The sequence below is a fragment of the Podarcis cretensis genome (genome assembly GCF_951804945.1).
Source record: "Podarcis cretensis genome assembly, chromosome: 3".
Classification (NCBI taxonomy): Eukaryota; Metazoa; Chordata; class Lepidosauria; order Squamata; family Lacertidae; genus Podarcis; species Podarcis cretensis.
Window position 1 is genome coordinate 61,493,499 of NC_137172.1, and position 12,937 is coordinate 61,506,435.

A 12,937-nucleotide genomic window follows, 5' to 3' on the forward strand; every position below is an offset into this window, starting at 1 on the left:
GTGCATTGGTCTGATGTTCGAATGGGCTGCCTCTGTCGTCACAACCCCTAATTCTGTTTGCTGCTTACCTGGACGTAATCTAGTTGTTTTGTTTCCAGCAGCCCAAGTGATGTAAGTGTGCCTATTTCTGTTGACTGCTGAATGCTTAGGACATGCCCCAAAGATCTCTGAAGACTGCAATTGTAGCACATATGTGAAGGAAGTCTTGCATAAAACCTTTGTATGGTTTTTCTTAAAGATATACTGCAAGCCCCTGAAAAAAACAAATCTAAGCTGCAGGCCTCTGTTCATGCCTTAGAATAGAAACAAAAACATGGCACCATCAGTTCATGTCTCCCATATTGCATGCAGCTCTACCCTAATTATAATAAAAGCCAATATTAAAAAGTAGGGGGGAAAGAGTACCGCTCTCTGATTTCAGGGCATAGTGTGAGAAATTGTAGCGGACTAATAAATTCCCCATGTCATTTCAGTCCTGAAAGGCTTATAAAGTGTGTGTGGGGGGGGAAGGTTTATGACAGTAAACCAGGTAGGGCTCCTTGGGAAGAGGATGCAATGAAGGTGCCACTACAGAGAAAGCTCTGTTCCTTGTAGCAGCAAGCTTAACTTAAGGAGGCAGAGGCATTGGAAGCAGGATCTCACCTGATTACATGAACAGATGAGGAGACTTATGGGGAAGAAGTTACTCCCTAAAATGTACCATAAGTATCTATTATGGGTGTATATTCTGGAAACCTTTATAGAAGCAAGCTGGAACCAGGCAAAACATGCACATATGCAGATGTAGATTCTTTTCAATCTCTCTTTCAGTTTATTGATGATTAGTAGGAGATTCCATTGCCAGTGTGGGAAAGTAAAAAAGAAGAAGGAATAAACAAGCTTGGGAAACCATGACACTTTGGGGGCGGAAAGAGAGGAGGGAGCAGGAAGCATGAATCAGGATTTGATTCACAGGCTTTACATGTATCAGTACAGGAGCAAAGACAGGGGCTGGATCTACACTCACCTTTTAAATGTTATTAGAACAATATTTAAAAATACCATCAAGGCTGAAAGTCCCATTCCACAAGGTCTACCTGTATTTGGAACGGGGTTGCTCTGCAGCGCCCTCTGGTGTCACACTTTAATAACGCATTATTAACGTTAAAAACGAACGTCATGTGGCTATATGGTTATCGGAACCACTCCATAACTCTTTTTTAGCATTAAAAACCATGAGTGTAGATCCGCCCAGGATTAAGAACAAGAGCTTGTCCCACAAGACCATGACTGGTCCAAGGACCTTCCGTGACTAATCCCTACACTACACCATTGGGATTCCAGCAGCATGGTAATTGCAAAGCAAGTTTTCCATTTAGGTTTTGCATGCTTGACCCCAGAGCGACTGAACAAGCAAATGGAAAGTAATTATTACCAAAGTTAAATGGGAAAGAGCAAGTCAATTTATGTGCCACTTCAAGAACAGGCTTCAGAACCACCTATGACTACCCAGGCTGACATCATTTAAACACAGAACCCACCCCTGCATATTACACTAGAATCCTTCCATCCTGCCCTTCTCTGGACTGGCAGCATTATGAGTAGTCCTGCATTGTCTATATTACAAATGTGAGAAGGAAAAGTAGCAGTGCAACCATGGAAACATTACCCAATGGCCTTTGTTAAGGAGTTCATTGTCCTTGAAAACATGCTAACTCAATACTGCACAATAATGGGCTGATCAACCTTAGGCATAAAGCTTCTGCACAAGATTAGTTGTTATTAATTCTAATGAATGTCTTTAACATTGCAATTCCTGTCCAATCTCATTATTAGATAAGCACAAGGGAACATGCATTAAGGCACACTTTAGAGTGCAAGGCCAGAGCCATTTTGTTGAATCTCTACCATTTGCAAGGTTTAGAAAAAAGCAGACCATTTAGTGCTAAGTATTCCTTAGGAGGAAAGAACAAAAACTAGAACTTCAGGGAACGTATACTAATCGTAAATCTCATCAAAGGTGAGGTGAAAGGATATTTTAATTTAAATACACATGGCTGTAATATTTCACATTACCATAAGGATACGTAGAAAACGTAAATGGTTTTTTGTTTTACGGATTATGCTCATGTCTCAGACTTTAGCTTTCTACCTTTACAGGCAAAGGCCAAGTGCCCATAGCTGTCCTCAAGCATGCAAGAAATCTAACTCCCCAGTAGACTGTGGCCCCCAGTAGATTGTAGTCAGGAGAGTGCTTTTGGTCAGTCTTCAAAACTACAGTAGGACATAAGGGAAAGGAAATCCTTTAGGTCAATGGTTCCCAATTAGCTAAGTACTCTAGAATCCCTATTTTTCAAAAGCCAAGCCATGGACCCCCTACTTTTGAAAGGTTGATATCCTCATACCACCAATTGGGAACAACTGCTTTAGGTAACTAGAGCTTTAGTTCAGGCATCTTGAATTATTATGGCAAGTTTCAAATTCTGGAAATACAGACTTCAATCCTGAAACGTCTTACTGCATGATCGATGAGTAAGCATTGGTAGAAGGAACAGCATACAGATCTCCAGATCTATCAACAGCTTTTCCTATCATGCTTACTTACAGATTAAGGGTACTTCTAAATATACATGCTTCAAACTCATGGGATGGTTTTACATTTCCAATCTGCGATATATGGCCTAGCTGATCTGAAAGCCAGGAAGAAGCTAAGATAAATGAATGGATACATTAAAAGTGCAAGGGGAAAAGCTCATGTTTGGTGGAAACAGATGCTTGACTAAGGGTATGTGTATGAGAGATCTATATAGTATCAGAAAGCCCTCAGCATAGACACAAGACAAAGCAAGCAGTACACGCAGGTTCCATTATCCACCCACTTGTTATGTGAAAATTCACTTATCCAAACACAAAAATTATGCCAAGCTTTGCTATATACTCCATGAGTTCAGATATCCAAACAGTCAAAGTTTGCCTGCTTCCTTACTTGCTTGTGTTTGGCGTTTTGGCAGCAGCCATTTTCAGGCAGATACTATGGGGGCGGGGAGTGTAGGGGAGATCGGAGAGAATCAGAGAGCAGGATAGATACAAAACAGTTTTTCCTTTGTTTCTTTTGATGGTTGGCTGCAGCCATTTTAAGGAAAAACCATAACGGGAAGGGGGAGAGAGATCATGGCTAAGAAATGACCTCATAGGAAAGAATGGAAATCATCAGCTTGTTATGTGAACACTCACCTAACGAACACTTTCCTGGGAATACTGTGTTTGGAAAGCGGGACCTGCATGTATATCTGTGGTTATGTCCACAATGAAATAGATAATCAGATTTCACAACGTGGAAAGGTATCTCTTACCACAATATGTAGCCAATCGAAAAGGTGCACACAGCAACCAAGCCACAGGTCCTGCTGGGATATTCATGATGTGTTGTTCTCATCTCAATTAATATAAAAGGCAAAACGGTTGTATGCTAGGATGAAAACAAAATGGTAGAAAACAGTTCATGCAAGAACTTTCCAAATGTCCATAATAAAAATATTATCAAATATTTCTAGGATAACCTATAAGTAATGGGCACTTTACAACTAAACTTAACCATTTGCATTCTTTAATTCTAGCTGAACAGTAAGGCTTAACTCTTCCACTGAAATTAATGGGATACAGCACAATTCTGTTGCATTTCATCCGAAGTAAGTTTCACTGTGGTCAATAGGGTTTACTCCTTAGCGTTTAGGATTCCAGCCCTAGAAGTGCTTAACTTTAACTGGATAATGTCCAACATCTTTTTAGGATATGGCAGAAGATTTTCAAAGACATCTTTCTTTTTTAAGTTTACCTAGAAAAAGGCTGCTTCGATCAACATTTTCAATAAAACAGGAACAGTCAGTCTGTCCTCTGGCAGAGGAGAAACTTGATTCCTGCTGAGCTGTATTTTGTGGTTTCAGGTTCACAGCTAATAGGGCAGAATCAGCATAAATCTAAGCATTTAGATGCTGCAAGCTGTGATCAGGAGGTTAACTGAATAGTAAACCAATAATAGTGGACTTATTGGGAAAAGAACATTATATGCAAAGGGTGGAGCTAGCTATTAGAAGAAACATGGAAGTGCTTAGCAGTTACTGCCACCATTCAATTCTTTCTTCTTCCCACCAATGGCCCCATTTGCACATAACTCTAGACCATAAAAGTATGGTTTAATAAGCTACAGTGTGCACGAATTGCACGCTAGTGCAAGCAGACTAAATGGTCCTACTTTGCTCCTCCCTTCGTGTGAGTAGATAAACAAACCACAAAGTGGACAGCTTAGCACAACAGCCTAAACTGGGATTGTGATTTGTTTTACCCCAGCACATACACAATCCCTAACCACCTTAAATCATGATTGTTCTTGCTTTAACAACCATGTGCTTATTAGGGTGAAACGAAGCGTGATCCTACAACCAGACACCATGCCAAGCTCTCCACCTAGTAGTTTGCTGACATGATCATGAAAATGGAAGAGCAAGGTAGGAGTTATCAGGCTACATGCACTAGCACACAACCCCTATTCATATGGGTTACCAAGGCCAAAGTTATGTGTGAACATAGCCATTTGCAAAGGACAAATCCAGATAGTATGCCATTAGACTGTGCATTTCTCTGCTCTCATCTCTCATGCCATGGGAAAGGCAAAATGCACAGCACGTGGGCATCATGTCACATGCTGTCTTATACCTTATGCTGATGATTTTTCAACAGAAGAGCTTTAAAAGACGCACGAAACACCTATGCCATTATAACACACTTGGCTGGGAAGAAGACAAAAAGAAACATGGCATAGGAACAGTTAAGGGTTTCTTGCAACAGTCTGTTCCACCCAAAATATAATAATTTTTGCAAGTTTTAGGAAACAGGTGCAGTGAGAATCAGTGATATGTTACACATAACAGTGTCAATCTAGACATCTCTGGGTTTTTTAAAAAGTGATACTACTCCAGAAGTACCATTGGTAAAACTTTCACCATCTGAAACTGCTATTGAGAAGAACGTGTTTCATGAGACGGATGATACCTTATTATATCTATAATGGAAAAGCAGGATATTCAAAGTGGGTGTCTAGTTAATGGGAATCCATGAGTAAGTCTGAACCCCACTGAGGATAAGAGTCCTGGTAGTAGCACTCATCCTTTTATGGAGGATTATTACCGTTAACTGAGACACAGGATGCACTCTCTGCAGTAGCCGCAAGCACTTCATTAATTATTATTGCATAGTTCATGGGTGTTAGCAGTATATTATCTAAGTAAAGGCCAGTGTTGTGACGATGACTTGGAAAACACAGGAATCAGAGATAACAAATTAAATCGATGTAGGAGGTTAATGCTTTGTGGGTATTTAGCAACACTTCCTTTTTTAATGCAACCTCCTTTCTTCCGCAGCGTTATAGCTACGGAGGATACACTAAATCTGAAATAAACAGAGTGGCATAGTAGATCACTCTTTGCTCTTCACTGTTGCTTTGACAAAACAATATATAAAGTGCAACTGCATACAGTGCAACTGCAGCTGTGGCAATGGGCACAAGTCAGAACCACTACTGCACTGCAACTGCTGGCCATTTCAAAGGGACTTGCACAAATCTCACTGAAACGGGAGGTGGTTGCCCAAAAGCAATGTATGCTAGAATACATCTACTATCTTTGCTAAGGGGCCAAAATTGAAATCTGAAAATATGTAAGAGATTGAGTTGGCGGTGGGGAAACCTTTCCTAAATACTGTTGCTACAGTTTCTGTATAGAATAGAATAACTGATACAGAATAGGTAATTTTTTCTTATTTCTTGTAGTAAAGACAACCCAGATAATTAGATCACAAACCTACTTAATCCAGAGACGCTTGCAGCTGAATGTGTAAAGTGTCTCCATTGAAAAAAACATTAAGCATGAGGTGACAAGGCAATACAAAAAGTTCAAATTGCAACCATCAAATGTTGATGGTATACGTAAGTGAACCTTAGCCCCAGTTCATGCATGACATCAATGGCTGTCACTTCTCCAAATATCTACAATGTATGCTGTTCCACTAATGAATGAAATCATGTAGATGGCTGGATCACACAGAAGATCCCACATCAGTGCTGCACTCCACTAACATATTAATCAGGCCATGCACTTTACTGGCACCCATGCGCTTCTTCCCTACAGACTGCACACCAGGCAGTAGGCCATGGAGCACATATGAAAAGTGCTTATCTTCAAGCCAGAGGATGGCCCTTTAAGAGGCCCTTTAGTTACACAAAATAAGGTGAAGTTAGGAGAGGTGGACCGGAGGCAGCTCTAAAGGTCTCAGTACACTTCTAACCTTTGTCAGAGCAAGTTGCTCACTAGGAGCTATCCTTGGTGCTGCTGTAACTCACCTGCCTTGCCCTGTGAGCACCACTGTGATACAGGAACAAGACAAGGTCTGTCCTGGTTGTAGTTAGGTTGTCAGGCTAGGATAGGAGAGGCCCAGGTTCAAATCCCAACTCTGCCGTAAAGTTCACTGTTGACATTGGGAATGTCACTATGGGCTCCCTCAATTTCCATCAGCATGCAGGGAGGGGCGGTTTTGCAGTGTCTGTGGCAAAATCACCCTCATGCCGCAGTGAACAATAAAAATGATGCTCCCACTGGCAACTATCCCCCCGCCCCCATGGCTAACTACCATGGGGGAAGCAGGGGTGTGGTTTTTGATGTGATTGCAACACGAGAGGGAAGGGTTAAACTAACAGAAATCCTTCTGCACCCAGGATTAGAGGATATATATATATATATATATATATATATATATATATATATACACGCCACTGGCATCCCTGCAAGCGATACATTTAACATAACATTTAGTTAGGCCCCAGGAGAGGCCATCCATCAGAAACAGCAAGCTGAGCACTATGCTTATATTTAAATGTTTAAGGTCCCTATTGAGTACTGACTCTGTTCATTGAGGATATAAAGACTGTACTAATGCTTAGTGCAACCACAATAACCACTTTCCCGTTCGGTCAATCAATTTAAGAATGAATATTTTGAATATGTTAATCTACACCAGGGCAGGGGAACCTTTTCCAGGAGCCACGTGCTACTGGTTGGTGGTGCCAAAGGCAAAAGCTGGCAAAGCAGTCAATGTAAAATGCTAGTTTCTACACACACTCACACCCCCCTCTCTATCCTGCATGCAGGCAAGTAAGAATCATCATTAGAGATAAAGGAGGCATTCCAGATATAAGACAGAGGTAGGGATATGCATCTGGCTGGTCGGCCAAATCATTATCTCCACACCCCCTGGGTGGCCAAGTTTGGCAGGTGGACAAGGGCTCCTACATGTCAATTACTTGATATCACAGTTACGTCAGATGACTCATTTTACCCATGAGGTTTGAAATCAAAACAAAAAAGGGTGTGAAATGCTTCTCAAGTATTTCCCAACAGCTCATTGACAGTGCCTACAAAGCCCCTTTTGCCCAAGCCCCAATATGACATTCTATGACATCAGGTGTAAGGACAGTGGGTGTGGCTTGGCCAAAATGGTGGGCAGCCCAAATCAGTATGTCTGGTAGGGCTAATTACAGCTGTAGGCCAGATGTTTTGCACCGTTGGGGTGTGGGCAAGGACAAAAATGAGAGGCTGGAGGGCTGTATTTGGGTTCTGAGCCTGAGATTCTCCACTCCTGAACTACAACTTCAATTGTTCACAAGTATAGACCACTACACCATGAGATGTTAAAGGTGTGTCTCCATCGCTTGTGAAAAACACTTTATGCATACTAGGAGACATACAGAAGAAAAATTGTATCAACACAGTTAAAGCTGTGTCCAATTTTTATGGATTTGTGCTTTTGACTTACATTATATATCCAAACAAAATGCCAGTAGAATGAGATCAAAAATATTGTTAAGTGTAGTGGACAGAGCGGAATTTTTGCAACTGAAGTTTTAAAAGAAAAACTTGACCTTATCTTGCTATTTCAAGAGTCTTTCATATATCAGAATTAGTTTATAAAACCAAGTTGCTGACAGAAATCAGATTGCTTCTGTCAAGAAGGAAATGGCTCTTCATGACCTATGACAATATTATTTGTTTTATTTATTTATTTCATAAAATTTATATGCTGCTTGATTGTAAAAAAAATCGCAAAGCAGTTTACAAAAATATAAAACAATAAAATCAATAAAAATTCACAGCCATACTTTAAAACATACAAAGGTTAAAATACTAAAACAGATTGAAATTACTCCAACTTTCTGAGCATCTGGATTGGCATGTCTAAATAAAAATGGCATCCTAAGAACAGCTGTCAATCGCAGTAGATGTGCTGAGAGATAAGTTATGCTTAAGGTTATGAAAGGGTGCCAGTTTGTGGTTCCAGCTTCTCCTAATTAGTTTTTCAGTTATGGCAGCTTCCTAATGTCTCAGGAGATGGTAGTTGCGAAGGCAAGGACTAAAGACCACTGTTTCAGAGATAATGGTACCTCTTCTGGCAAGATGGAGAAGAGGGAGGAGAGAAAAAGCTGTTGCTGCATTTCATGTACTACGTTGTGTTTTGCTCCAGTTTAATCATTGGCACTTTCCCAATGCAGTTGCTATGGGTAGTGCTTATTAGAAGGAAGAAAACTGGTGTCACTGAGTGCTGTTGCTAGGGAAGCCATGGCAGGGAGGTATCTTTATACTGAATTTTAGAAACTTCACCTTTTCTGCAAAGAGACATCTATGTGCCACAGCACGTACATAGTCTGGTGCTGCACACAAAGCTTTCTGAATCAGAGCCATGGTATATGATACTATATATGTATGTCTACATATATATATGTATTTTTCAGCAGCAGTTTTTTGAAACTGCTATATAGCTCTAAGATTTTGTTTCTTAAATCACAAGAAACCCTCACAAATAGGTGAATGTCACACATTATCAGTAAAATCAGCAATCCTGATTCTAAATTTATTTTGAATGATGTCTAAAATGTTATTTAAATAGCATCCCCTCCATTTAAAAGGATAATTATGTAAAGTCTTATGAATTAACATATTGTTAATCCTGCCTGATCTATTACAGATCCTGCGTGATACATTACAGCATCTTCACTCCAGATAGAAACAAGCTTGTTCTGATTTTATTTTGCTCTTGTTTCTGCTAAAATGAATGTTGTTTCGATTGATCAGTGAAAATCTACAACCACCAATATATGCAATTAAGCCTGCTGTAGGGACATTTTAAAATCTATGCCGTGAAACTTTAAAGGTTGACTTAAACCATCTTGTTTGACTTACAAGACCAGTTACAACACTGCTTCATGTAAAAAGCATTAAGCTAATGCTGGATCAAGCTACATTGTCAAACATGCTTCAGCATAATTAATCAAAAATATTTCATAAACCAATTGCCTCCAAGAGGTTATCGATTTCTTGTCACGACACATTTTCCTTATGAGGTGCTGCAATGCTCGTGTCTCAGATGTGCTGGCATGTATTTTTTTTTACTGACTAAGCCTTAATCCATCTTCTTGGCCTCCTGCCACTGGTGCACTGACATCTGCAACTACTCATGTCTGACAGCCTCATGCATGAGCTATGTGGCTTCAAAGTTGGACAAGATTAGTACAGGAGACTTTCTGTATACTTTGAACATAAATTGAAAGCAGATATGTACAAGGGCAGATTTTGAGAGGGTGACATTACAAATAACATCAAGTAAAATTATACATCTTTATCTATGCCACACACACACACACACACACACACTTGACGAAGATTTTAGCGTTTAGTAATATGTATTTCCCCTCTACGTCATTCATCTGTGCTTCCATATTGTCAGGCTGTTTTATGAATACTTTTGCACCTATTGCACAGTGACAACTGAACACACACTGAAAATACAAGCACCTAGTATTTCTGTGAAGCTGATATCTTTGCACAACATGCACAAATATCTTCGACCTGCTGTCTGGTGCTTGTTGCTCCATTTCCCCCCCGCCCGCCCCTCTATGAAGTAAGGAAACAAAACTATCCCTTCATTTGTCAGATGAAGATTCCAGACAACAACAGATGGACAGCCAGCACCATCTTGCAAGGCCACAGCTGGCATGACAACCATTCACTTCAATGGAATGCTTTCTACACTTTGCTTCAGAAACATGCTTTGACAATATGACAGCCCAGCCACAATCCCACAGTTATTTATAAATACCTTCAACTTATTCAAGATCATTCCAACACTGGATATCTACGGTAAATCAAGAATGGAATCCAACCCTCAACACTTCTAGTCTGCAACCTCTGAGCTGTTTATTGCAGCCAATGGCAACACAGCTATGCAGATCATTGGCAGTGCCAGCAATTCCTTTTTCTACATTCTCTTTTTTCCTGGGTAGTACAAAACACTGTTTGTAAGCATGTTTTGTAATGTATGATGTACGTCACACACACACGGTTTAATTAACCCTGGGTGTGGAACTGGTAGCTTACAATTAGTATTTCCTAAATATATGGCCAAACACTTCCCTAATTTAGAATCAGACCAGGTATGCTGCATCACCTCGATGTCTGTGAATGTTGCATGTCTTTGAAGGAAAAACAAAAGGTTGTTGCTCATTTCTATTCATTCTTATACCTACAAATTAATGTTCAGAATAAACTACACTTACAACACAGTCCTATACATGTCTACTCAAAGCATAAGTCCTATTGAGTTGTTTGGAGCTTACTCTTAGGTAACTGGGTACAGGACTGCAGCCTCAGTTGGACTTACTTCTATGTAGACATGCATACACTTGCACTCTCAGGCTGCCATTATATGCACATTCATTCCATTTCATTCAGTAGGGCCTATTTCTGACCACGCATAGGCCGACTCACCTCCTAACAATGTGGTAGATCCCACCCACCCACATTCCACACACTAAAAAGTGAACAAGAACATTTGGTTTTAAAGTAACCAGCTCTGTAATCCTTGGATAATAAATTAGACAGGGTTTGCTTTTAAATGCAGCTAACCTTTGAATGCTGACAAAAGTTTATTATTGTCTTATTTTAGCTGGTTTTACTGTTGTTGCTTTTAAAAGCCTTAATTCTATATAGAAGGCTGCACATGGCTTTTAAAAGCAACAACACAAACCACCCACCAACTGGGGCCCTAAAACAAAATACTTCAGTGTGGAGTGCTTCTCTTCAGGAATCTTTGGGCAAGGGGAAAGATAAACTTGTGCCCATTCTCAACTGCATTGATTTGTTTAATTTCTCAACTGACATCTATGGGCAGCTCTCGCTCTCTCTCCCATCCTTGGGGACAATTAGAAATAGTGTCGTGTTGTAAAACAGGAAATGACCTCTTCAGAAAATGAGATAGTTCTTCCTATTTATTATAGTCATTAGGGGAAAAAAAGGTCTGTGATAGGAGAAAAAATGCTACTTCTGGTTTTGACTTTATAGGTCTTTCAGGTCTTTTTGATAGGTAAAGTTGCATTAGATGAGTCTGCTTGCACAGGTTTTTTTAAAAGGCCAAGTATGGATGAGAATCGTGGTAATAATCCATTCTCTTTACACAATCTGCAACAACCTGCCCTTTTTTCTTTCTAAGTAGCGATGGTGGGTGATGTCACATAGGGAGCTTGCGAATTGAAACAACCTCTGGTAGATGCAAAAGCTCAGTTGGCAGGAAAGAAGCAACCGTCTCTCTCCCCCTGCCCCACCTTACATTCTCCATAGAATGGACGGAGGGACAATCATTCTCTTTCTTCACATTGCTGCCAGAGCCCAACTCAAGGGTAAAGACACCCCCACCCCCACTTCCTGAGTTTTGTGCATATAAGACAGGGCTCAGAGAAAGGAGCTTACTTGGCTAAGTAAGCTACACTAAAATATATGGACTTCTGCCCCATGTGACCCAGCATAGGGTTAGAGTCATACTATGAGTTCCATTTCTCAGTGACTCCTGAGCTTAGCAGTCCCAGGGCATGGACTGAAGCCATATTGCTGAACCTAAACTGGCCTGTGTTAGGTCTGGCAAACCACCTTAAAACTTATATATGATTACCAGATGGTGGTTTATCCCATTACTTCTCAGCCCAGACCCCTTTAGATTCAGCAGCCGAACCACATCGTGTGATTTCGTTCCCTGAGCCATCTGATCTAATCTCCTCCACGGGTTGGCCCTGTTCACTAGTGTTCTTGGTATACATTAATCCGTGCTTTGCTGGGTTTCCACTAGCTTTAAGGCCCGCTGAGAATGATTTTGTTCGTTTCTGTCTTTCAGAATTTAGAAAGCTGAGGACTTTGCCAAAGGTTTAACATTCCTCATAATATGAGACGCTTGGGAGACATTTGCAAAGGCTTAAGTCAAATGCCTTCCTAAGACACCATCAACAATGACGATCACCTTGGCACAGTCCATTTAAGAGAAGAATGTAATCCAAAGATGGCTCAAATTCCTAACTACCACAATGTGTTAGAATAGCCCTCGGATTTGTGAGTAGATCCAAATATTCAATCCCCAAATCTCCAGAAGTATTACTATTATAATTTTTAGGAGGTTTTTATGTGTGGGGTTCAGATTCCGGGGCTATTGTACAAAGAGGTGCAAATCTGCATGTATCATTGATGGAGGCAACATGCCTCTAGTAACATATTAATAAAATCCAGCTGTTTTATTATATTTTGTATTACTAGAGGTTTGTTATAGTTAACAATCTACGTGGACATGTGCCTCTCTGTGTGGAAGGTTTGTAAGTCAACCTCGCATATAGGGCAACTCTGGTAAGTCGTTGCTGACCTCTCAATGTCTAGTTAATTTTTGTCCATTACATGTTTTTTGGCAGGTTTCAGCTATGTTCTGAGTCTCTGATTTAAGTTTTAATTTCACTGTGGATTTATTGCTAACATTGATTTTTGGTTTTAGAATCCTTTCCAGTAGTATTTTAATTATTATTTATTACGTGAACTGCCTGGTG

General features: G+C 40.3%; 1 protein-coding gene across 1 annotated transcript in view; it reads right to left on the bottom strand.

Annotated features, from left to right (window-relative positions):
- AIG1 (androgen induced 1) overlaps positions 1-12,937 on the bottom strand; it is a 74,442-nt gene that overhangs the window by 7,159 nt on the left and 54,346 nt on the right. Inside the window, exon 4 of the mRNA XM_079970977.1 lies at positions 3,333-3,448. Within this exon, the coding sequence (XP_079827103.1) occupies positions 3,333-3,448 (116 nt within the window). The remainder of the gene's footprint in view (positions 1-3,332; positions 3,449-12,937) is intronic.